Here is a 26,407-nt window from a genome sequence, read left to right on the forward strand (position 1 = left end):
TGAAATTGTCATATTTCCATCTATTTTCTGTTGTCATGGCAACGGGTTACATAGCAGCAATTCTAAAACATCACGGAAAAAATAAGGAATAAGATGAAAAATAACACATGTAGAAAAATAAATTGAAAGTTGTTTTTAATTGATATTATAACTACATGCATAAATAATGTTTAACCAAAATATTCTAAGACAAAATAGGAAAGTAAACAAATACAAACACATACATGTACATATACATGGGTATTTTATTTGAAATGTAATGATTCAGTCATACAAACACAACAAGTACAACTTCTCACAATGAAGCTTACGATAATCAGAGCTGCTGGGAATTTAATTATGGTGGTGTGTAAAAATAGGTCAATTAGAAATATGTCAATTAGAATGAATACACTTGATTTTATTTAAGTGCATATATATGAATAAAGTTTTTTGAGCAGAAACAAACAATAAACCTTTAGTAAAAAAAAAGTTATTTTCACTTTTACAACCTCATCTACTTTCACTTTTACTCAAGTCTTTTCACCTCTATTGCTTCATCAAAACAACTGCAATTTTCATTTTAACATTGCCTTGAGGTAACTATGAACAAATATCATTCATCAAATATCATCGAAACAATTCATGCACATATGCACTAGAGCTGTACGGTATTTTCTTACATTCTTTAATCTTTTGTAAATTATTAATATTCATCACTGTCAGAATTTTATAATTACATAACTATGTTTTATCACGAAATATTATCTCATACAAAAGTGTCTTGTAACATTTGAATGCGCGAAGCCACATGGGGTGTAAAATGAAAATTTAAACTGATAAAGATATAAAAATGAAAATTCAACAGAATTCACAACAAAATTACATCTCTGTAATCCAAATTAGCTTTCCACTCCAGTAAAAGATCTGAAGTTTGAGTAATTTATTATCAAAGTATTTAATTACAGCTTGTTAAAAGTATAAATGTATAAATCTGAGCAAAAAACATAAGTACAATTATGTCTTAAGAATCCCAGCCATGCAGGTACTTCAATTTACTACAACAGGCAAGATCAAATAGAATGAAAGGTCACAACACTGTTCAAAGTTGAAGGTCATGTCTCTAAAAAAATAGCTTTGAGAATAGATCTCCAATATAAAAAAAAGTTTGAAAAGGCATGTTTTTTGCTTCAGCTTCAAAAAAGAACACCAAAATGACATAGGTATTGTTTTGAAAAAAAAAATTTAAATCAATGATTAAGCACCAAGATAATTAATAAAGGAATTTTAAAAATAGAATAAGCAGTATATCCTTTTAACAACCCACAGTGTATATACATAACAAGTAGTGAATAAAAACAAAACATTTTCTCTTCACAAGGACAACACCAATTGCACATTATTTGCATTTTTTTTCATAAAAAAATAAGATAAAGCATAAACCAAATAAATATACAACAACAAAATGTATAAATTTACCATCAACTTTTAATTTATTTTGAAAAAAAAATGAAGCCTTATTCACAAGGGAGTTTTTTTTTAAAGCAATGAACTACCTGAATTTGAACAGACAAACTTGATATGACAGATTTAATACCTACAAGTACCATAAGTACAGTTAGTATTTTTAAGTCCCTGATAAAGCGGGGTATGTTGTGTTCATTCATTGATTTTTAATTTTCTCTTTGAAAAATTTCAAAAATGACAGAATATAGTCAAACACTATAATATTGAACTCAGTGAGATTAAAAAAAAAAACTTCTAGATCTCTGATGCCTTGAAATATTAGGGTAAAAATGCATGAGGAAACACTGGTTGGGATTTAAAATCACTTCAACATATATATGATATTCAAGATAATATTGTATAAAGAAATATGTTTTAAGTTCAATTACATATATATTTTTTTAACATAAATGTTCATCTCTTATTTGTAGAAAGTATGTCTAATATCTATAAGGCACAATTCAAACCAAGCTTGAGGTCAAGTTTTGTTCATCTACAACTGTCTTAATCAAAAATTGATACTAGGAATACAAAAAATGATGATGTAGGTAAAATTACGAGATTATTTGCTTGTTCAAATTATTGCTCACAGACACTTACTCGTGAATACAAACATTTGATGTAAAATGAAAAATAATAAGAGTAATAAAAAATAAAAAGGGATGTCATTGACTAAAAAATCTATAAATGCTTTTTTTTGGCAAGCCACAACTAAGATAACTTGACGTAATACAAAAATATGATTAAAGAAAAACCATTGAATACAACATATATCAACATGTATAATCATAATGTTAACATAAAATAGGGAAAGAACAAAATACATGTACATGTATTACAAGTAGATTTGGGTTAGTGGCATTGCATTGATGTTTACAACCTCATAAACACATGTACGACCTACACACAATGTAAATTGGTTACAGATAATGCTAGATATTACAAAAATCAACAACTTAAAAACTAAATAAAGATTTTTTCTGAGCATTTATGATTTTAATAAGTGGTTAAAAATAATTCTTATTTCAAATAAAATAAGGATTATTCAAATAAGGATGGACCTCTATCAAGGTGAAATTGGTTCGAGTTTGAAGTGAATACGCGGTATCATAGAAAGACTATGTAGGGTAGGTACATGATGTAAATAAAATCCATTAGTATTGTACAGGAAACATGCAGGATTGTAATGAGAATATAAAGCTTCCATCATCAATTTTCAGCTAGACTCATTTAAGGGCACAGAATCAAACCAATAACAGATTTTCGCATCGAAAGCTGCTCATCACAGAAAACAAACTTCAGAGGAAATATGCTACCTATAGGACTGAAAACCTGTTTAATCTCTTTGAAATTTTCCAAAATGTTAATTATAAATTCAAAAAAATAACATGTCAATAATTTAACACGTCATTTATGAGTAACAATCACCACGCATATTCAATATGAATACCTCCTAGAAATAGAGCAAACAGATCTGAAACTGGTTAAAGAACATATTCACCACCAGAAGGCGAGTACATGTATAACTTACAAGTAAATGTGTGACTTACAAGTACATGTGTGACTTACAAGTACATGTGTGACTTACAAGTACATGTATAACTTACAAGTACATGTGTGACTTACAAGTACATGTTGACATGTACACATGAGTATTGTTTATGGGGAAGGCAGAATGGATATCTCTACACAACGTTGTTTTCCGCGGCCTCCGGCGAGGCGGATTTGCGATGCACCAGTTCCATGCTGCCAAAGTCATTGGTTTTGTAGCGCTGACTCTCATCCTCAATGATCTTCTCTATGTCCTCCTCTCCCACCGTCTCGCCCTTGGCTCGTAGTAACTCGGTCTTGATGATGATCTCATTACTCATGTACGCTTCCCGCCGGATGTGCAGCTTGAGTTTGGCAGGGACGTCCGGTATCAACCAGGCGATCAGGCCCGTGATCACAACGATCACATTCTGTCAACAACAAAAGTCTGCATTACTCTCAAACATCTATCACAAACTCCTGAAACAATTCATAATGGTACGGTTGTTATGATATTACTGAAATATCATTGTCAATAAAGCATTACATCATTTTGATGAAATAAAGTTTAGAAACTACCGTACGATTACAATGTGTAATTTTTTGAAAAAAAAACCTTACATACGCCGATTTGCATAGTTTGACAAAATTTGAGGGGACTATAATCCACAAAAATCATAGTTGTTGCAAATTTCTTTACAAATTATCACTTTTAACAGCGTGTCTGCTATTAGAGTTCTTTTTGAATTTCCTCTCCAACCCAATTATCTCCAGTCATGCTATATGTGTAACAGATTTAAAGCAATTTACCTCAAACACCACAACAAAGGCGAACCTTGCGGCCAGGACGTGCCAGTACATCTGCGAGTATTCATAGGGATCGTCACTGTCCGGGGGATTACGAAAATCTCTGTACCTGCAAGACAACAAACCAGAAATTTGAACTCTTTTCACAATTTTAAAAGTCAGAATTTTAATGTTTTGTCACTTGTTGGTCATCTTCAAGAAAGTTCATACATATTGGTATGACATTGCCGGGATAAACAATGATGACAATGATCAATCAAGGGATGTATTTATTCTGATGTTCTTCCATACAAACTATCACTCTACTAAATGAAAATAGATGAATTATTTTAACATAAGTTGCAAGAATAATAGTAGTATTAACATATAAACAAAGGGGAAACGATTAAGTGGTCAAAATAACCAAATATTTTCCCTCTTTGCTAGTTTACGTAAATTTCCTTGGTTTATTCTTCATAGTCCTAACTCTCTTTGCATTCTCTAACAGACAGAGATCTCAGATCAGTATGAACGACTTACCGACAGGACTCCACAATGTCGCTTCCCTCAAATACCGGTCTGTGGGCCTCGTCGAAGTCGGAGGTGTTGAACACGGCCAGGGTCTGATTGACGTAGCCCTTCAGGGTCCCGTCAGGGCTGTAGGCCATCGTGTACACCAGGCGTGGGATGAAGTCTGAGGTCAGGGCAATGATGAAGGCCTGCAAAGGACAGCCAAATCAAGCAATGTTCAATGTGAGTGTAGAACAATAGCTGGGGGTTAAATCCTTCATATGTACATCAATATGCAGTGACAATTGGCACATACTGTGGTTTCATCAATATTCGTTGAATACCAATTTTCGTGGATTTCGTTGTTCAGTTGATCGAAGTGCAATTTCTATTAACATTTTGTATTGATAGGGTCATTGGCCATGAATTTACCTATCCTTGAAACTGTGATTTTCACTTCATCCACGAAAATTGATACCCTTGAATATTAATGAAACCACAGTAAAGCTCAAGGAAGCAATATTTCTTTTCAAAGAAAAGTTGCACATGGTAATTCTATTAAAAGAAAATGTTCCAAAGTAAGCAAACAAATACAAATTCAGTCTGGTACATTGTATAGGTCTATCCTGTATTGATATTTATATTTGAACTGTTTGAATACTAGTAAGTGGTTCTTTGACTTGACCTAAATATTCTGTACTAACTTATTTCTAAGTACAGGTATTATGTCAACCAGGTGCCTAATTACAGGGGCTCACAGTGACTCTATCTCAGGAATGATGACTTTTTTTTACACAGTAGACATGAGCACTGAATTCTGATAAAGCTTACATTGGAGATGATGGCTATCCTAGAGATTCCATAGAGAACACTGTACCACACGCCTGTAAACACAAAACTTACAGTTACCCTCAGTATTCAGGTTGAAAATTCCAAAGAATAAAGATCATAATGTGCTTAATCAAGATTTTAAAAATTTAATTTTGAAAAGAAAAAAAATTTACTTCAGAAAAAGGTAATGATTTAATCCTTTTAATTATAACTTCATATAAACATCACATAACACTTATTTTTGACTCATATTTACATGCACTTTATACCTATATCTGGGACTCTCTCAGCCATGGGTCTGCGAAGTTGGGTGGTGAACTTGACAGCATCGAATCTGATCTCCAGGATGTTGTTAATGAGGGCAAAGAGAGGACCCAGGGGGAAGGCAGCCACAAACAGGGTCAGGAACCCAAACTGTAGGACTGAAAGCACAAATATGGTTAGGAAACATATAATTTACTGTAGGAATTAAAACACAAATAGGGTTCGAAACTTAAACTGTAGGACTAGAAATACAAATAGAGTTAGGACACCTATAATTTACTGTAGGACTGAAACCACAAATAGTGTCTGGAACCCTTACTGTAGCACTAGAAATACAAATAGGGTCAGGACCCCAAACTGTAGGACTAAAAACACAACCCAGACTGTAGGACTGGAACACAGGCTAAGAATGTAATCAATAAGGGTTTTACAATACAGAACTTTATAGTCTGATTGCTTCACTACTCATAATGACATTAAGTACTGTGGTTTCATCAATATTCCTTCAATACCAATTTTTGTGGATTTCGTTGTTAAGTTGATCCACGAAATTAAATGTTCATTGAAGTTCAATTTCAACTAACAATTTGTATTGATAGGATCATTGGCCACGAAATTACGTGTCCTTGAAACTGTGGTTTTCAGAAAATCCACGAAAATTGATACCCACGAAAATTACTGAAACCACTCCATCTAATTTTTGCAACTTAAATGTTCAGCAATGAACAAACGTAAATGTTTAGCAATTAACATTTCATCTTGATTCTGTACAGTCAATGTATTTCTTATGTAACATTTCTATATAATTACATTAATGAAATGCATACAACCAACATATTGACCACTGACAGAGAGGTGACACATGAAATAAATAGTACATGCAGGTACATACTCATCTCCAGGTACTCGTAGAACAGGGAGGTGGTCTCGGCCGGCTGCAGCCTGTAGTCCTTCTCCCACGGCGACCGGCTCATCTTCTGCTCCTTGGTCTCCGGCCAGATCTTCCTCTTGATCCACTTGATGACTTTCCTACAAACATTATCGAGTGAAAATCTTCCACTAAGTTAACAATACATTCACTCAAAAGAATCAGGTGATTTGCGTAATATATCATTATAAAGAGTAACAAATAAAGTTAACATCATAGTTAATTATCATTATCACTGAATACAATTTCTATTTTCAAGTCTCAAGCCCTAGTGGTAATCAATAGTCATTAAATAGATAGCCTTACGGAATGAGGATCTCGACGATGTTATTGACGATCAGCTGTTTCCCCGTCATAATGATGGCCAGCTGGATACACAGCTCAATGAGGCAGCCCCCGGCTTCACACTGCGGCAACAGAAACAATCACTTTCCAAGTCTGCATTTTAAAGCCTTAAATCTTTCTTAATATTTTCTTTCTCTTACTTGTAATTAGTGATACGTTTTTGTTTAACTTACGTCAATAAAAAAAATCAAATCAAAGAGATGTTACCTCCTCTTGGCGACCTCCAAATAATGTTGCATATTTACCAGGTCTTCCCACCATTCTAAAAATGACCATAGAGATGTCAAATTGGGTTTAAATAATTAATAAATATATTAAAGACTTAGGACATGACTTTTTGCTTTTTGGTAAAATCTTCATTGTCTTAAAACAAAAAATCAATGATAATCATACTGATTTTTAATGTTCTAAAGAAATGAGATTACTCAATTACCTCCCTTTGAAGAATGCGATGTATATGATGGAGGAGTAGTAGTTGACAAACTGGAGGGAGAACAGTTTGAGGGTGATGCTGTCGTCGTACTCCTTCTGGGTACGCAGGCACTCCATGTCTGTCAGCCAGAAAGCCAGCCGGTTGTAGATCTACAGAGCAACATATACAACGATCAAAATTATCTCAATAAATGTTCTGCTATAACTGTAATTGTAAGTACATGTAATTTAAACTTTATTTAAAGTACAGATTTGGTGACTTTAAAAGCAAAGTATGAATTAACTAAAGGCTATATCACTGTATGTATTGGTTGTATTTTAAAATAAATGTAGAATTACAACAAAATGGTGGAATGAAACTACTGGTGAAAAGGAGACTTTTTGTTTGTCTCGTGAAATCATTGCCCTACAAACAGCTAACAAAATGCCCTAAACAATAAGCCAGCGTCAAAAGTTAGAAAATTCTGTAATATCCTTTTACATTGTAAAATAGGATACCCCATGACGGACACTTACAATGTTGAGTATGACGATGATGAGGAGATTGATGCAGGCGGCAGTAACCGTGGTGACCAGACTGGCGTTCTGGTAGATGACCTCCGCGGTGGTGGCGATGAACGTGGAGTTAGTGACTGGCGTGTTCCTTGTCAGTACCTGGAGGGCAGCCAGCGTGGAGATGCGGTAGGCAATCACTCCAACCACCGCAATGATTGCCAGAAATGCCTACAAACACACATACTGACAGTCAGAGACAAAGCCTGCAAACTGCACAAAGACATCATAGCTGTCCAGGGAACATGTATATGATCAGAAATATGTTTTGTAATGCTATGCCATGTTAAATTTTTGCAACATCTAAAAAAGAAACCCCAAAATGTGAAATGTTTTCCATGCTGATGCTTTAAAGAGAAACAAACACACTATATCAGTCAACTACATTTCAAAATTAAAAGATATGCCATACAGAGTGACAGCCTCAGAATATACTTTTACATGATGTGCATTCTTTTTTTTTTCCCACTCAGGCTGTTGAAATCAAACCTTAATCATATCACTAATAATATCTCTCCATTATGAAAACTCCTCCATTACTGGTAGGACAGACTGATCATTGTCAGGACTTACCAGAAACAACATGGCCGTCCAGGACATGAGGTAGATGGGGAAGCGTCTTCTCCAGAAAGGAAGATGGGGCTCCTTAATCTACAAAACATGTAACTATGTATATTCATAATACAAATTAAAACCACAGGATACGTTTTCAACATCTTGCTGAAACCCTGGCATGTTTCATATGCTTTGTATACCTATACAGATAGAAAAAAATACTTCCCAGAAAATATTATGGCAATAAATGTTATATGTGATATAAAAATGTGTTTAGGAAGAGTTAAGGAAGAGAAGAAAGCATTAAATAGTCAAAATAAAATACGGATAAAATTTAAAAAAAAAATTCATTTAAAATCCCCTTGCCTGATCTCATCAGCAAATCTCATTTCCGTGATCTGTTTTGCTATGTATATTTTAAATACACAAAGTCCTGAAGTACCTGTAAATGTAATAAGTCTTACCCCAGTGATGGGATTGTACATGTAAATAGCCTTACCCCAGTGATAGGATGTTCCTTGTATGTGGTGATGTGCTCGAGTTTGGCCAAGAACTCAGGACGAGGGGGTTGCTACAAAAATGTTAACATTATGATCATTATTGTCAAAATACCCCGATAAATTACTGCTTGCCTGGTATCAATTATCAATACATATCAACAATTATACAACATAAAGGTACAAAACCAAATAAAGCGAGTGCCCGGAAAACTAAGATACTCTACCTCCTCGGTCACAAAGTCAGTCAGGTCCCATTTGAACTGTAGAGCCGCTTCTTTTCTCTTCCAGAACTCCAGGAACAATGTACCTAGATAAATACATATAAAGAGTGAAAATCAAAGTACTGGTATCACTGAAAGCATATAAAAGATGCTTGACCAAAAGTTTTGTAATGGCTTCAGCAAAATGTTTAATGTACAAAAAAATAAAATAATTAAACTTCTGATGAATCATTGCATCACTGGATGCATGTTTGTCAGGAAAAAGGAGCATGGTGGAAACACTCACCCCAGAAGGACATGAAGATGGCGAAGAACACGGTGGCGTTGTTGTCAAAGATCCTGCTGGCGCGGGCGTGGGAGCAGGCAGCACTCAGCTTCCAGTAGGGACACTGGAAGTCACACAGCGGACACATGGTGAAGTTCTTACTCTTGTCACAAACCTCATTACTGCAGAGGAAAGACAATGGAAACAACTCAGGGAAATGGGCAGAAAATATCTGAATTTTTGTGGGCATGAAATTCTGTTGATTAAAGTTTTAAGTGAAAAACGGACTTGTAAGAATCTATTTTTATTTTCACTGATTGAACAATGTCCATGATCTGGTGAAGAACGGAGAAAATCAATTTATAAATCATAATCCACCAAATAAACTTCTTGCTTTCCATTTTCAATGAAACCTTTATCTATAATGACCAAAGATGCTGACTTACGCAGGGTAACTATTCCCCGATATTACACAGCCGTATATGAACACAATGAGGCCAATGATGGAGGCAGGAATCAACATCTGCATGTAAAAACCCAGCCAGGCAAAGTAGATCGCTATCTTCTCGCCAAAGTAGGCCCTGAGGTCAATAGTTTTAAAAGGATTTTTTAAATATATACATGTACATTTGATTAGTAAAGTGCACTACGTATAAATTTCTTTTCTACAAAATTAAGAAGAAAATTTGTAGACTACATATATCAAATCTCTTCCAAAACATTATACATTTCTGAACCACAGTAATTCATAAATATTTGCATCATTAACACAGTTGGTTATGGATGGCTAATATCCCCAGCATGCAACACAGACGTACCGAACATGGTCCAGCGGCTGGATCTTGAAGCAGTTCCTCCAGTTCGCCCAGTAATCAAACAGCAGCTTTCTTTCATTGTCAGCAGACCCAGGCTTCCAGTGACCCTACACATGCAGACACACTCACGTTAATTCATAATGAAAAAAGTTTTCAACAAATGTAAGAGCATTCACAACGATAAAATTTTCTGCCCTCATACTGTCCCATTCAACTCATGCATCATTTTTTGGGGGTAGAATCTACAAAATTGAATAACAAGTGAAATGCTGTCAATGTGACAGCAAACCGGGTTTTCTTTTATGTAAACTGTATCCATAATCTATGTCAACCCTTATCCAGTGAAATGGAGTACCCTACATGTATATGCAACATTTTGCCAAAAAATGACTAAGTTCAAAAGCTAGTATTTTTTTTATAAATTATCGGAAATCAAAATCCTAGCAATATGCACACCTCTCATATATGTACAATTGATCTGCAAAAGAACAACTTCCTATCTTGAGAACTGTAGGAGGAGTTATCCGTACAATGAGGGTACCCTATATGCAATATTTTGCCAAAAAATGACTAAGTTCAAAAGCTGGTATTTTTTCGATAAATTATCGGAAATCAAAATCCTAGCAATATGCACACCTCTGATATATGTACAATTGATCTGCAAAAGATCAACTTCCTATCTTGAGAACTGTAGGATGAGTTATCCGTACAATGAGGGTTCCCTATATGCAGTATTTTGCCAAAAAATGACTAGTTCAAAAGCTGGTATTTTTTCGATAAATTATCGGAAATCAAAATCCTAGCAATATGCACACCTCTGATATATGTACAATTGATCTGCAAAAGAACAACTTCCTATCTTGAGAACTGTAGGATGAGTTATCCGTACAATGAGGGTACCCTATATGCAATATTTTGCCAAAAAATGACTAAGTTCAAAAGCTGGTATTTTTTCGATAAATTATCGGAAATCAAAATCCTAGCAACATGCACACCTCTGATATATGTACAATTGATATGCAAAAGAACAACTTCCTATCTTGAAAACTGTAGGAGGAGTTATCCGTACAATGAGGGTACCCTTTTGGCAGCCGCCCGCCCGCCCGCCATTTTCACCATTTTAATAACCGGATTTTTCCGTTGGAAAACCCGGTTAAAAAATATAAAATTTATTTAAGGTATCCGATCCATATCAGGACCTAATTTTTCTAACCTTGAAAATTCATTATGTATTAAAAAATCTATTATTTATTCAAAGCATTGAAGTTTAGAAAAGGATTTACCGAGAGAAATTTTCAAAAATATCATTACCTAAGCAGTAATTAACAAATGAAGATTGCATTAAGGTCTATGGAGACAAGCACATTTTTTCAAATAAAAAAGTAATTACTAAGAATATCAATAAATGCTTCGGTGGAAAGACGCATTTATTCATTAAAATTACAAAAACTATTAAGAATGAATTTTGTACCCTTTAGATTTTTATAATAATTGATTTTTATAGATTAAAAACAAAGGGGGACAACTCTTCAAGGACAGGAAAAGGTCATTTATTAGGACACATTCTGCTCTTACATACTGATAGTTAAACAAGAAAATCATGTCCGTGTATACTTAGTATACTCCAAATCCATTGAATCTGGGGCTATTATGGATCCGATACCTTAAGTTCACTGTTCAAAGTGGACATAATTTGAACAATTTTCAAAGCAACTTACTTCATGTAGAGGAAAGGCATCCGTGTAGTGTCCATCAGCTATCATCTTATTGATGCCTGAAACACACCACATCAAAACATGGAGTAATTCATCGCAGTGGAAAATGTTGATATAATAAACAGAAAAAAATACTTTAATTTATAACAAAAAACCACATCAATACATTGAGTAATTCATCACAGCACACACTGCACAGAAGAAATACTTTAAGAAACAAAACACATCATTAAGATACATGTATAAAAATTGACTAATTCATCACAGTGGAAAATGTTGATATAATACACAGAAAAAAATAATCTGTTGTAAATCAGTACAATACAGTAACTGTATTTCTTGTAATATGCCCACACTTAATTTCAGGCCAGCACTTGTGAGTTTCTATCAGCTTTGATGGACCTACCAAATGAGTATGCCTTTTCTTTTGCCTTGCTGAAAGATTTACGACGTAAAATGAAGTTAACGATTCTACTCCTTGTGGCGTGGTCAAAATATTTCTCCCGATCGTCAGGGATATCAAATCTACGAATAAACCAAAAGTAAAAAAAATTATCTGACATGATGTTACCATTTCCAAATATTGAGATGTTAACTGATATATTTAGTTTACATCTCTGTAGGACTAATGGATAGTGCACAATATTTATCAAGGATTAACTCAACTGAAGTTTAGAGTATACCTTATTATATTGCCAACAAATTTGAAACAACCCCCTCTACGCAACACAGATACCCAACTGCCACTACACTCATTTATCAAACCCTCTATACTTAGATGTCAAATACTGCTGCACTAATACAGATGTCAAACCCCCTCTATACATACAGATATTGGACGCCCTCTACACTTACATATAATAAACCCCCACTTCACTTAGATATTGAACCCCGTCTACATTTACAGATATTGAACCCCCATACAAATATCAAACCCTCTATACTTAGATGTCAAATACTGCTGCACTAATACAGATATCAAACCCCCTTTACACTTACAGACACTGAACCCCCTCTACACATACAGATATTGGACCCCCTCTACACTTTAAGGTATTGAACCCCTTCTAAAGTTTTAGATATTGAACCCCTTCAACAAATACAAATATTGGACCCCCTCTACTTTTTCAGATATTGAACCCCCTTTTTACTTACAGATATTGAACCCCTTTTTACTTACAGATATTGAACCTCCTCTACACTAACACATATTAAACTCTCTCTACTCTTACAGATATTGAACCCACTCTACACTTACAAATAATAAACCCCCACTTCACTTTGATATTGAACCCCTTCTACACTTACAGATATTGACCACCACCCCCCCCCCCCCCCCCCCTCTATACTTACATGAACCCCTTCTACATTTACAGACATTGAACCCCCTCTACACATACAGATATTGGACCCCCTCTACACTTACATATAATAAACTTCACTTCACTTAGATATTGAACCCCGACTACACTTACAGATATTGAACCCCCTCTATACATACAGATATTGGACCCCCTCTACACTTACATATAATAAATCCCCACTTCACTTAGATATTGAACCCCGACTACACTTACAGATATTGAACCCCCTCTATATTTAGATATTTAACCCTCTGTACACATACAGATATTGAAACCCCCCCTCTACACTTACAGATATTGACCCCCCCCTCCACACCTACAGATATTGTACCCCCTCTACACTTACATATATTGGACCCCCTCTTCACTTACAGATATTGACCCCTTCTACACCTACAGATATTGACCCCCCCCTTCCACACCTACAGATATTGTACCTGCTCTAAACGTACAGATATTGACCCCCTCTACACTTACAGATATTGACCCCCCTCTACACCTACAGATATTGAACCATTTCTACACTTACAGATACTCCTTGTCTCTACTGTAGGCCACATTAAACCTCCTCTTGATCGGTTTGACCACCTCCTCGTCCAGCTGGAAGGGGGTGAACACTTTCTTGGTGATGTTGGTCATTGTGTCCCACAGTCGCGTACTGACGGCCTTCATCGGGGTCTACAATACACATTGTAGTTTATCAAACCTTGATTTATTGACAGCTAGTAGAGGATATACCTGGCTATCCCATAAATAAGAAAGAAAGTTTTATTTGTGTATAGAACAAACTGGAATCAAGCTTTTTACTTAATAAATGCAAGTAACTAATTGTATTATTTTGAGTATATTTGCACATTTTGTTCATGTACATGCATGACAATTAAGTTTATTTGATACAAGGAAGAATCTGCCTGATAAAGGAAAAAAAGCCAAATATAAATAGACGACTATACACATTAATGTATCCGTTCCTGTAAATTCTAATAAATAATTTTAAAAATTATCAAAATTGTCAAAGATCACTTGAAAATAAATACATCAGTCAGGTGAAAATGAAATAAAAAAATAAAAAATACAAACTCAGAGAGGAAACAAATTAAAGCAAAAAAAAGGGGACTTAGAAAAGAATACAATTTGTAAATTGATGCAATAATTCAAATTTAATCTTCCAAACGGATTACATACTGGTATGTCCTATCAAATAACCACATGTGAAATTAAATACTCTGAAAAACAATGGAAATGAAAAATGTACCAAATACATGAAACTTCTGTAACAGTAACATATCTTATCAATTTTCCAGAACATAAGAGCTTGAAAAAAGTAGGATCAAAAGAATGACAGTCTACTATATCTATGTACACTGAGCTTATTCATTGTTACCACAGGAAAATTCTGTACACAAAATAGCATAGCATATTTCCTTAACCAATTTCAACTCTCTTAAACAATGCATGAGATATTCAATCAAATCCTTATACTGTATTTGCACATGTTTTAATTTGTATTAAATGCAACGAAATATCCATTTATCAGTATTTCTGAATAGACCCTGAAAACAGAGAATGTTTGACCCTTTGAGCCACAATCAGTCATGACAATATTTTAGTTTCTAGAAACACTCAAAAGCTCTTAGTTGATTGAAAGAGTTGTTCTCCTTGCGTGCTAAGATATTCCTTTCAATATTTTCATACTACGGTTGTTTGTAAAATTCAAATCTCCTTCAGACCAATCTACATTTGCCAGCTTTAACCTTCAAATATTATGCCCTATATAGCTGTTTTTTTTCCTAATTGGTCTGTAAACCATGTGTGTAGCAGTGTACCATATGCACTCTAGTTATTTATCTTCTAACAAGCTCCATATCTGCTTGATTCCAATTCCAGCTAAATATACAACAGGTAACTGATACACGAATTTGAAAAATGTAAGGGCATGCACATTCTCACCATATTTGTTCACTACAATTTTTACATATCTTACACACCATTGAAAAATATATTATATTTATCCTTTTTATTTCCAGAAAATTCAAATCAGGTAAATACTTGTCATTTTGTTTTTGTTATTTGGTAAAAACACTTACGACTCAAGTGCTTCAACTGCATGCTTTTAAGAAGCATAATAACTACTTACATGTAATACATGTGATAACATGCTTTTAAAAAACATGACACCCAGAAAAATTTTCAGAAAATCAGAATAAATTTATTCAAAATTAAGCAATGCTTTAAGAATTGATATTTAATCATTTAAAACCATTTAAACTCGATTCTATATATCAAAAAAAGAATTTCAAAATATATTTCACATTTAATTATGGTGAAATATTTAAAACTGTATAAACTCATTATCATCAAGGTTACTGAAACAAACAAACAAACAAACACACACACAGACAGACAAACGGACAGACAAACAAGACCCACACATGCTGTAACAATAGGCATTCACGGCAACTCCAAAAAATAGCTGACAGGACAACAACGCTAACGGAAATTCCAAATCGTGAAGGAAGTGACATACCACCGCCCGGCGATGAAAGCCTCCTCCCTCCAGCTTTATCAAGATTTTCTGAGCAGGGTCAAGAATATATACATTATACTGAGTATGTGGAATGCTTGTGATTATTCTATATAGCTTTATAGACTAATGATGAAATATTAATCTAATGTAACAATAATTATTCTCTTCATTTAATATAAATGGTATTCTTTAAAAAAATATTTGTGTCTACAATATATAGAAAAAGATTGAGGTTTATGACGAATAAATTAATCTAATAGTTACTAGTATATGTATTAACGGATAAACTCATCCTTATCCAATGCATTTATCGATGCTGTACTTATTATGGATATTCTCATCCAATACATAATTGATGGATAATTCCATCCATTCATGGATAATTCATCTGGTATACATGGACACCATGCACTTATCTGATAAAAGTACTGAGTCAGACAATAAAAATATCCAGTGAATGTACTATTTATGGATAAAATAATCCAATACCTGCATTCACAGATGAACTAATGTAATACATGGGTTACATTTCTTTTCATACTATCCTAAATCACACACACATTATCATCCCAGTTTGATTATATTTTGATCACCTCCAAAATCTTACCCTTTTATTCTCAATTGATTATACAAAAAAAAAGCAAAAAGCAAGTCTAGTCTATTATAAACAGAAACTGAAAGAAGCACATATCTAAATACCGTAAAGGTTTGAATGTCAAATATCAGATCTAATGGTTGATTATCTGATTCAAAAAAGATCTTGTCTTATACAAGCTCGTATTCAAAATTAACGAAAGTCAAAATTGCCATTACTACATAGACTAAGTCCTTTATTTATGAGCCAATTCTCATAATCATTTAGCATAATTATATTTCTGATAGATGTAATTATTCATTTTTTTAAATCTATGATTCAAAGTGAAAGGGTTCATATCAAAATGATAACTTACACTGGTCAAATATTAAAGCAACCAAAAAATAATGAGGTTATACAAGCACACAATAAAAAAAATCGGATCAATATACTTCAGACTGTGAAAAGGTTGGTTATGTACTTTGAAGAAACACCCCACACTTTGTGTCTTCTGGTTAAAATTTCCTTAAATTACTTACATCAAGATCAGGACCTTGAATGCATTTGTATTTAAGCTAAAAGTAAATTTAAGTCAAGTCAAGGCAAAAATTCACAATTCTTTTTCCCATGACTTCTTATTCAAATACCAGCTAGATTTCATTTTTTACATAATATACATTACATGTAACTTTTTTATACACATAATTAAAGCAGTAGCTTTCGAAGAATTTCTTTTCATCTAAACTGATTTCTTAATGCTCTCAAAAATATTCTATACCAACATAATTCTTACCAATATAAGTGGTCAAAGCACACAGTGTACTGTAAAACAACTTTAATTTGAAAGCAAGAAAATTTCTATTTTGGCACAATGTGGAAAAATAAACCAAAAAGTCACTGAAAACTTGCAATATAAATTTGTAATGCATAAATGTTGGTTTACAGTCAGTGTACCAAGTAGATAGAATTTTTCAAAATTAAAAACTGCCCCCCCCCCCCCACATTTGAATACTCACTAAATCTTTACCCCTTAACTATTACCAAATTGTCAGCTTTAAAAATCACTCCTGGCCCTTGTTACAGACCCATATCTATTCTACAAAAATAAACCTCACAATCAATATTATTGGTTTAGAATCTAGCCAATGAGCATAGTAGGAAAGAAGCAGAGTTCATATATCAGCCAACGTACAATTCCAAGTATGACCATTGAGATCAGAAGAAGAAGACAAACACTACATTGCAATGTTAAATAAGAGAGCGCTAGGGAGGGCATGAAACACAGTGAGACAAACAAGTACCTCAAGCTTGGCATACTTCTGCTGAATCTTGTCCAAATCCAGACTCTGTCGATCATAGCAAGAAAACATGTTAAACATGTTAGACATTACAAACAGGCATTCTGGAAGCTGTGTAAGCAAGTGGGGCACAGAATCACGGACAGAGATAAAACTTGCAGTCCCCCGATTTCACTGGTAGGAGACTAGTAAAACAGAGTAGATTCATGTCAGAGTTTTCTCCCTGCAATTCTTTGGTGGTTTAATTTTAATAATACCTTCCAAATACCCTTTCCCGTTTTTGACACAAAGCAATTTCAATTTTTTTTTTTGAGACAAAATGATAATAGGTGTGCAGATTCTTGATAATTCCAGATTTTTTTTAATATGTCTTGTAATACATGTTGACAAAGCTGACATATTCCCAACTTTTCCTACCGTCTTTTCCCTCCTCATCAAGGCAATATTTGTCAATGACCAACTCACTCCAACCCCATCTACACAATCCCTACCCCTAGCCAATTTTGGTTAGTTAGAGCTATTAAAATCATAAGTAAATTAAGACAAATTAATTGATGTAAAATTAGTAGTTTGCCCCTGCCAATGAATTTTCCTTTCCCAGAATAATTATCAATATTTATGACAAGGTCAGTAGACAAGTTCAAGCGATGCAGTTAATGAAATTAGGCCTGTACCCTACAATATGTGGGAAAATATTTTCTGGGGTCACCTTTGCAATTAGAAAAGCTTTATTCTATTCATTTGATTATTAATAATATATTCATATAGTAATAACAAGATATTGAACAAAATTAGTGCCTGTAATAATTTTGCCATTGATTGTTAACTCTCATAGAATAAAAACAAAATTTTACTTCATGCACTATAAACATAAATTAAGCTATTATAATATGTATGCGTGTTGGATTAAATCCTTTAATTATATTATTTGGCAGTACCCACCTTTTTGACTGGCATGCGCACTTTGAGGATTTCGGCGTAGCGGGTCAGAACTTCATAGGGGGCGTGGACCTTCAGGAAGTGGACCTCCTCTCCTTCTTTCTGTACAAATTTAAACGTCAAGAATATTACTATGCAAATCAAACATATATTTTATGTGTTAATACCAAAATCTCCAATGAAAATTTGTGTTCTTAATGTTTTCTTGCATGATCATCTACTGAAGCAATACACATACAGTAGGAATTTGGATCCATCAATGAAACACAACAAAATATATCAAACCAAACCTTAATCCGGCCAACAAAAATTTGCGTTTGTACAGTATTATTTGATACACTTACAATTGGCATCAGATTTCGGAAGAAACATTCAGCTGTAAGCCCGAGTATAACCTACCTCATCTTTCTCCAGTTTAAGCCCTTCCTGTTCCAGGTTCTCTTCGAACACCGCCCTGGACTCCTGGGAGTGAGCCAGTTTCTCCGGCTTCCCCTCGGTGCTCCAGGCCAGGATGTAGTCAATCCTCTTCTTTCCGTCCTTGAAAAACATGTTACGGCCCTACAAAGGTATAAACTTGCCGTTACACATCCATATGAAATAGCAATGAAAGAAATTTTTTTTGAATGACCTAGAAAGAAATGTGATCAAGAACAATTGCCTACATATGGTAGGTATATTAATGAGGTCACTTTGACCTCCCATATAAACTTAAAATTTACTTTACTATGTTAATATAGAATCAATGAAACATATTTCAATAAGGACTATGTCACACTGCTTTTTTACATTGCTCAAACTGGTAACTGTAATTTTCCAAAATTGTTGTTAATAAATCCTGTAATTATGGACCATAAATTTTTACTGAAGGAGTATTTCACATATTTTGACTTCCCCCACTACATGTAGGACAAACAGGATAACTCTCCATCACTTAGTTAAGATATTGGATTAAATCTGTTTCTGGATGATGAGCTTGTTATTTTCACACCTCAATGCATGCCTTACATAGTACATGCATGCACAAATCACACACTTTTTGTAAAGACTTCAACAAAAACACTCGAGTCTGATAGTCAAGGGAATCTATTTTGGCATTTTAATTATTTCTTGACATCTTAAAATTAAGATACGGTAAATAATATTCATACGATCAAGGTCTCTATAATCAAAAATTCAATACTTCAATTTTTTTAATAAAAATAATTGTCAAAGTCAAAGAAAGTTGAAGCAATGGTAAAAAAGTATTACTTTAGGACAGTAGAAAATCTGAATACATAATATCATATCTAGAGAAATTTGTAAACGTTTAAGTAATAATGCAATGTAACTTTAAAATGTAAAGAAAAAAAAATTTCACCGATTTAATTTTTTGAGGGGGAGTGGGGGGAGGAGAAGACAGGGATGCTCAAAGCTAGGAGAGTCTCATTTGAATTAAAGAAGATGCTAGTTGGCTTATTTTAAAATTGCAATGCAATTTTGTCTCAACTATTTAATATCATTTTAGAGTAAAATGTACATAGATATGAAAGTTGTGTTACAGATGCACAATTAAATACTGTATCATTTGAATGCACTTCATGAAAAATTGTTGATCTCTTAAAATTAAAAAGGCACAGACTCAAAAAAAAATAACAAAAAACAAAATAAACAGGACAGTTAGGTCTGTACAAGTAAAGTTCTTGTTTATGGTAGCAGACGGCATGCTGCGGCAAATTACCACTAACTCCTGGTCCAATGGCTGCTATAGAGCAAGGAGAGATTTAGAAAGTAAGTCACCATTTATTTAATAATTAGTCACTGAAAACTTCGCTTAAACCTTGATAAATATCAGGTATACTTTATGAAGAGTAACCGGAAAACGACCCATCACAGTATCACATGAAAAGCAAAATAAACATGTAAGTCAACATCAGAATAAGCAGGCCTTGCTTTGCTGTACACAGGAAGAGGAATTCAAAATAAATCTGTCATGATTAAGTAACAATTCATCATAATTTGTCATAAGTGATTTATATGCATATTTTGTATATAAAACTAACATAAAAATAAACTAACAGATCTGGATATTGGCCATTCAACTGACAATATAATGACAAAAACAAGTCAACCAATGTTCTGAAATTATCAACATTGATTCTTATCGCTTATAAAGATACATGCTGCTTAGCTAGACTGTACCATGCAAAAAACAAATTTCTCAGATAAATCTTCTTTAATTTGTAAGAATTTGTAAGAATCTTTTCGTCTTGATCTTGACAATTCAAGAGATTGAAATTAGACTTCTAATACTGCTGAAGTTATATTGCTGAAGATACCTTATTAATTAACCTCTAAAGAAGACCAAATTATGTTTTGAATTAGACACAAGGCCTTTTTGTATATAACTATCTCAATCTACACTTGGCCTATAACTATCTCAATCTACACTGGGCCTATAACTATCTCAATCTGCACTGGGCCTATAACTATCTCAATCTACTAGGTCTATTCTTTTTTTCCTTATAATTCTCTGTATTAAGTATCATTAACACTGGGCCTTACTACCTCTTCCTAAGTCTTGGTCATATTGTATTTCTCTATAAGTGATACTAATGTAGCCTTTACACTGGGCTTCTGTATTATCAATGTAAATCTTACACTGGGCCTCTGTATTTTCAATGTAACCCTTACACTGGGCCTCTGTATTATCAATGTAAATCTTACACTGGGCCTCTGTATTTTCAATGTAACCCTTACACTGGGCCTCTGTATTATCAATGTAACCCTTACACTGGGCCTCTGTATTATCAATGTAAACCTTACAGTGGGCCTCTGTATTTTCAATGTAACCTTACACTGGGCCTCTGTATTATCAATGTAAACCTTACACTGGGCCTCTGTATTATCAATGTAACCCTTACACTGGGCCTCTGTATTATCAATGTAAACCTTACAGTGGGCCTCTGTATTTTCAATGTAACCTTACACTGGGCCTCTGTATTATCAATGTAACCTTACAGTGGGCCTCTGTATTATCAATGTAACCTTACACTGGGCCTCAGTATTATCAATGTAACCTTACACTGGGCCTCTGTATTATCAATGTAATCTTTACACTGGGCCTCTGTATTATCAATGTAATCTTTACAGTGGGCCTCTGTATTATCAATGTAACCTTACACTGGGCCTCTGTATTTTCAATGTAACCTTACACTGGGCCTCTGTATTATCAAAGTAACCTTACAGTGGGCCTCTGTATTATCTATGTAACCTTACAGTGGGCCTCTGTATTATCAATGTAACCTTACACTGGGCCTCTGTATTATCAATGTAATCTTTACACTGGGCCTCTGTATTATCAATGTAACCTTACACTGGGCCTCTGTATTATCAATGTAATCTTTACAGTGGGCCTCTGTATTATCAATGTAACCTTACAGTGGGCCTCTGTATTATCAACGTAACCTTACACTGGGCCTCTGTATTATCAATGTAAACCTTACAGTGGGCCTCTGTATTTTCAATGTAACCTTACACTGGGCCTCTGTATTATCAATGTAACCTTACAGTGGGCCTCTGTATTATCAATGTAACCTTACACTGGGCCTCTGTATTATCAATGTAACCTTACACTGGGCCTCTGTATTATCAATGCAATCTTTACACTGGGCCTCTGTATTATCAATGTAATCTTTACACTGGGCCTCTGTATTATCAATGTAATCTTTACACTGGGCCTCTGTATTATCAATGTAACCTTACACTGGGCCTCTGTATTATCAATGTAATCTTTACAGTGGGCCTCTGTATTATCAATGTAACCTTACAGTGGGCCTCTGTATTATCAATGTAACCTTACACTGGGCCTCTGTATTATCAATGTAAACCTTACAGTGGGCCTCTGTATTATCAATGTAATCTTTACACTGGGCCTCTGTATTATCAATGTAATCTTTACACTGGGCCTCTGTATTATCAATGTAATCTTTACACTGGGCCTCTGTATTATCAATGTAACCTTACACTGGGCCTCTGTATTATCAATGTAATCTTTACAGTGGGCCTCTGTATTATCAATGTAACCTTACAGTGGGCCTCTGTATTATCAATGTAACCTTACACTGGGCCTCTGTATTATCAATGTAAACCTTACAGTGGGCCTCTGTATTTTCAATGTAACCTTACACTGGGCCTCTGTATTATCAATGTAACCTTACAGTGGGCCTCTGTATTATCAATGTAACCTTACACTGGGCCTCTGTATTATCAATGTAACCTTACACTGGGCCTCTGTATTATCAATGTAATCTTTACACTGGGCCTCTGTATTATCAATGTAATCTTTACAGTGGGCCTCTGTATTATCAATGTAACCTTACACTGGGCCTCTGTATTTTCAATGTAACCTTACACTGGGCCTCTGTATTATCAAGGTAACCTTACAGTGGGCCTCTGTATTATCTATGTAACCTTACAGTGGGCCTCTGTATTATCAATGTAACCTTACACTGGGCCTCTGTATTATCAATGTAATCTTTACACTGGGCCTCTGTATTATCAATGTAACCTTTACAGTGGGCCTCTGTATTACAATGTAACGTAGGCCTTACTATCTCCTAAGTTTTAGTCCTTATGTATTTCAGTATTTAGTAATACATATGTATATATAGCCCTTACACTGGGTCTCTTGTCCTGGACGTCCGCATCTTCTTCCTCTTCCTCCTCCACATTCTTCGGTGCGTCTGCGCTCACTTGTTTACCTCCACCATTGGTCTGGGACTGCATTACTTCGTCTGGTGAAAATAAATGCAATATCAAGAATCCTAATATCGTCTTAAATTTTAATTCAATCTCATTGCAGTGAGGCTTCAAAAAATGATTTGTAGAAGTTGTTTACTGATATAGAGTTTTGGCTGTCACAGTGGTAATTAAAGCAATGCATCGAAAGTGTTACAAGTATTGGATATTATACTTTACACTTGACATCATTAAAAATTGAGAAAGACATGTACACGAAAACTGACTAATAATAATGTTATTTTACAATGAAGCGCATTGAAGTGGTAAAAATGTTTGTTTGAATGGAATATTCTAAACTTTGTATCGAACGTCAATTGTTACATAAGACACACCCATTTCTTTTGAAACAAGGAAAACAGTATTCGTCACAATGCTTTCGGAACCGCCCCTCTTCTAAACAACACAAGCATGAATTTCACACACGCACATTATACACAAAAACAAAAGCACAAACTTTCTTTCTTTCTTTTCTTTCTTTCCAACTATGTTCAGAAACAGTGATATTGTTCAAAATAAGAATATTTTTAGTAACTTTGTGTTTTGAACTTCCTGTTACATGTACTGTATTGCAAATAAAGAAAAGTTTTTTTTACAACATATATGCACATGTTTCAGTTTTTCGTTTTAGAGGGGTAGGCTACGTTCTTCGTCTTCTTCGATCTTCTGCATTTGTTGCTGTGTTCGCAGCTTGTTGAGGGGACTGGGATATGCATGGGGCATGGAAAACAGATACGGAGAAAATATCGGGATTCAGCTTGTGTCCACATTTCGGTCTGCAGCCCTGCTTGTGTTGTTTATAAATTAGAAGATGAGCGGTTCAGAAAGCATTGTTATGAATACTGTTTTCCTTGTTATAAAATAAATGGGTGTGTCCTTTGTAACAATTGACGTTCGATACAAAGTTTAGAATATTCCATTCAAACGAACATTTTTACCACTTCAATGCGCTTCATTGTATTTTAAACAGGCAATATGAATAATTCAGCAGTTGGGAATAAATATGCAGATAGTAAGAGTACATGTATAATATACTGAATCTATGAGAGACTGAGTGAGAGATTGAGAGAGAGAAAGAGGAAGAGAGGAGAGAGAGAGACTCGGAAAATATTGTAAATCTGTCCATTGTCCAATTTTCTGTAAACCATCAAAAAAATAAACCTGTAGCTAAAGGGTTGTGGAACTCAAACTCAGGTAAACGAGTCATTTGAGCATATGACAACCGAGTTCTACTTGATGTCATGAGGTGCTTGTCATCATCAGCCATTTTTGAAAGATTTGTTTACAAAGTTGTTTTAGTTATTGAGTAAAACTAGGAAGACACAAAAGTATTATTCCATGCATGCAAATTGTTAATCTTCCTGATCATGCTCATGTAAATTTGAAATTAACTGTTCCAGTTATTTTTTCCCCTTTCCTTTCTTTCCTTTGTTACACTTGATCAGCATACAATTTAGTTGCTCTATGTTGGAATTGCCTGCATTAGTCAGTGTGCATGAATTTCACCAAAGCAAGGCTCATTTCCTGGTTAGTACACTGATTGATCGAAGACAACTTTACTAACACAAGATGTACATACCGGAAAAAAATACTCAAGGTTTAAATCAAATCTGCTAAATAAACAAAGAGGAAATCTCTCCTTTTACAAGTTCTTTTTTGTTTCTTCCCTTGCAATAATATTTTTCCTACTATGCCCACAAAAAATTCTTTGCACAGATACTTTTGTAATTTAATCTCATTCTTTGCTGTCAGTCATGCAAAGCTCTCCAAATATCCAGGTGAGAAAATGTTACATCCTCATGAATGAAGCCAAGAGAACACAATCCTCTGTAACACAATCAAAAGATATCGCTCTAGATTCCTGGCATAACTTCTCAACAATAGCACTTATTAAATCCCAGGATGTTCTTTTAAATGCCACAATAAAGATGTTGTATGGATGTATCCCCAGGTGAAAATAGAACTGTGCGATGATCCGAATACAGGTGTGGAAGTAGAGGTGAAGGTCATTTGTAATACTGGTCCAGGTAATATTGAGGGGAAATCTCAAAACTTAAATGACTAAGTACGGTAGTACATGTACGCCAACAAATCTATCTCCCTCCCTTCTCTCTCACTCAGTTAAAGACATTTTTTTTACAACCAATGACAGAACAATTGTATTTTGGAGATGATAAACATGGTAAAAGAAGGTTAATGTTTGATAGAGGTGGTAGGGTGATCAAATGTGGAGGAGAGGGGGGTTTGGGGGGAGCACTCAGACGAGAGAAAGAGAGAGAGAGAGAGAGAGAAAGAGAGAGGGGAGGGGTAGAAAGTCTGTATCTAACTATCTATCCTTAGTCTATATCTAATATATATCATCATCTGATAATATTACAAGAGAAACAGAGAGATTTTAATGTGTAACACTTACTGCTGGTCAGTGGAGAGAGTCATTGGCATCTACAGAACACAGACAGCAGAGTATAGGGAACTAGACATGGCATATATCAGATAACAGAACTTTGAGAAGATGTGTAAAATATGAAAAGTTTGCAGACAGACGGACAGACAGACGACAGACAAAATGTGATCAGCTCAACATGCTCAATTTCTAATTTCTTTTTTCCTAATTTCTTTTCAATTTCTCAGCTTTCAGCTCAAGTGAGCTAAAAAATAATGATTCAATGGTTATATTTACATTTTGTTTTTTACATTCCCTTTCTGCAAATATGATTTATTTTTCAAAATCTCTGCCTTATCCAACGAGTAATGCACAATTTAAGGAAGAGCCATTGGAACAGCTGAAATATGCTGACAAAAATAGTGCACAGCGTTTTGAATTCTAATGACACATTTTTATTTTCACTCTGTAATTTGATGACTTAAATTTTGGCATACTGAGAAATTAATAAATTGGATTCATTTAACTGTTAAAAAATAATTACATCAATGAATTCAAATATTAATCAGCGTAACTATAATATCAAGTCGTGATCCGGTTTGAAGTCGCGAGGACAGTCGGTCATGTTCTTCATGTTCTCTGAGAAATACTGAAGGAGGCTAGACCTCCAGACCCCCTTCTGCTTTTTTAGGTCTAACAAAAAAAATGGTTTGTTTCCGCTTTCATGCTGAAAAAAGTAGGGTCGGTCGGTCGGAATTTTTTTTTTCTTTCAAATATTTTTTCCCCCCTTTAATATGGCAGTATTCATACAT

At 34.5% G+C, this 26,407-nt stretch overlaps 1 protein-coding gene across 8 annotated transcripts in view; it reads right to left on the bottom strand.

Annotated features, from left to right (window-relative positions):
- Positions 1-118: 118 nt before the first annotated feature.
- LOC128184016 (anoctamin-1-like) overlaps positions 119-26,407 on the bottom strand; it is a 29,676-nt gene continuing 3,387 nt past the window's right edge. Inside the window, exons 3-28 of one of the 8 annotated variants that reach the window (XM_052853296.1) lie at positions 25,626-25,654; positions 23,093-23,208; positions 18,836-18,994; positions 18,440-18,538; positions 17,501-17,545; positions 16,739-16,774; positions 15,626-15,673; positions 13,628-13,776; positions 12,141-12,259; positions 11,738-11,793; positions 10,023-10,126; positions 9,651-9,785; positions 9,226-9,386; positions 8,943-9,025; positions 8,718-8,789; positions 8,237-8,314; positions 7,628-7,834; positions 7,113-7,261; positions 6,887-6,941; positions 6,641-6,741; positions 6,299-6,435; positions 5,412-5,564; positions 5,143-5,195; positions 4,342-4,520; positions 3,826-3,931; positions 119-3,446 (exon numbers count right to left, since the gene is read on the bottom strand). In XM_052853296.1, the coding sequence (XP_052709256.1) occupies positions 3,171-3,446; positions 3,826-3,931; positions 4,342-4,520; positions 5,143-5,195; positions 5,412-5,564; positions 6,299-6,435; positions 6,641-6,741; positions 6,887-6,941; positions 7,113-7,261; positions 7,628-7,834; positions 8,237-8,314; positions 8,718-8,789; positions 8,943-9,025; positions 9,226-9,386; positions 9,651-9,785; positions 10,023-10,126; positions 11,738-11,793; positions 12,141-12,259; positions 13,628-13,776; positions 15,626-15,673; positions 16,739-16,774; positions 17,501-17,545; positions 18,440-18,538; positions 18,836-18,994; positions 23,093-23,200 (2,868 nt within the window). In that variant the 5' untranslated portion in view covers positions 23,201-23,208; positions 25,626-25,654 and the 3' untranslated portion in view covers positions 119-3,170. Of the gene's footprint in view, positions 3,447-3,825; positions 3,932-4,341; positions 4,521-5,142; positions 5,196-5,411; positions 5,565-6,298; positions 6,436-6,640; positions 6,742-6,886; positions 6,942-7,112; positions 7,262-7,627; positions 7,835-8,236; positions 8,315-8,717; positions 8,790-8,942; positions 9,026-9,225; positions 9,387-9,650; positions 9,786-10,022; positions 10,127-11,737; positions 11,794-12,140; positions 12,260-13,627; positions 13,777-15,625; positions 15,674-16,738; positions 16,775-17,500; positions 17,546-18,439; positions 18,539-18,835; positions 18,995-23,092; positions 23,209-24,373; positions 25,418-25,625; positions 25,655-26,407 lie in introns of those variants that run through there. The other 7 variants (XM_052853290.1, XM_052853297.1, XM_052853291.1 and 4 more) reach the window with 7 other exon arrangements.

This window comes from Crassostrea angulata, chromosome 5 (assembly GCF_025612915.1).
Source record: "Crassostrea angulata isolate pt1a10 chromosome 5, ASM2561291v2, whole genome shotgun sequence".
NCBI lineage: Eukaryota > Metazoa > Mollusca > Bivalvia > Ostreida > Ostreidae > Magallana > Magallana angulata.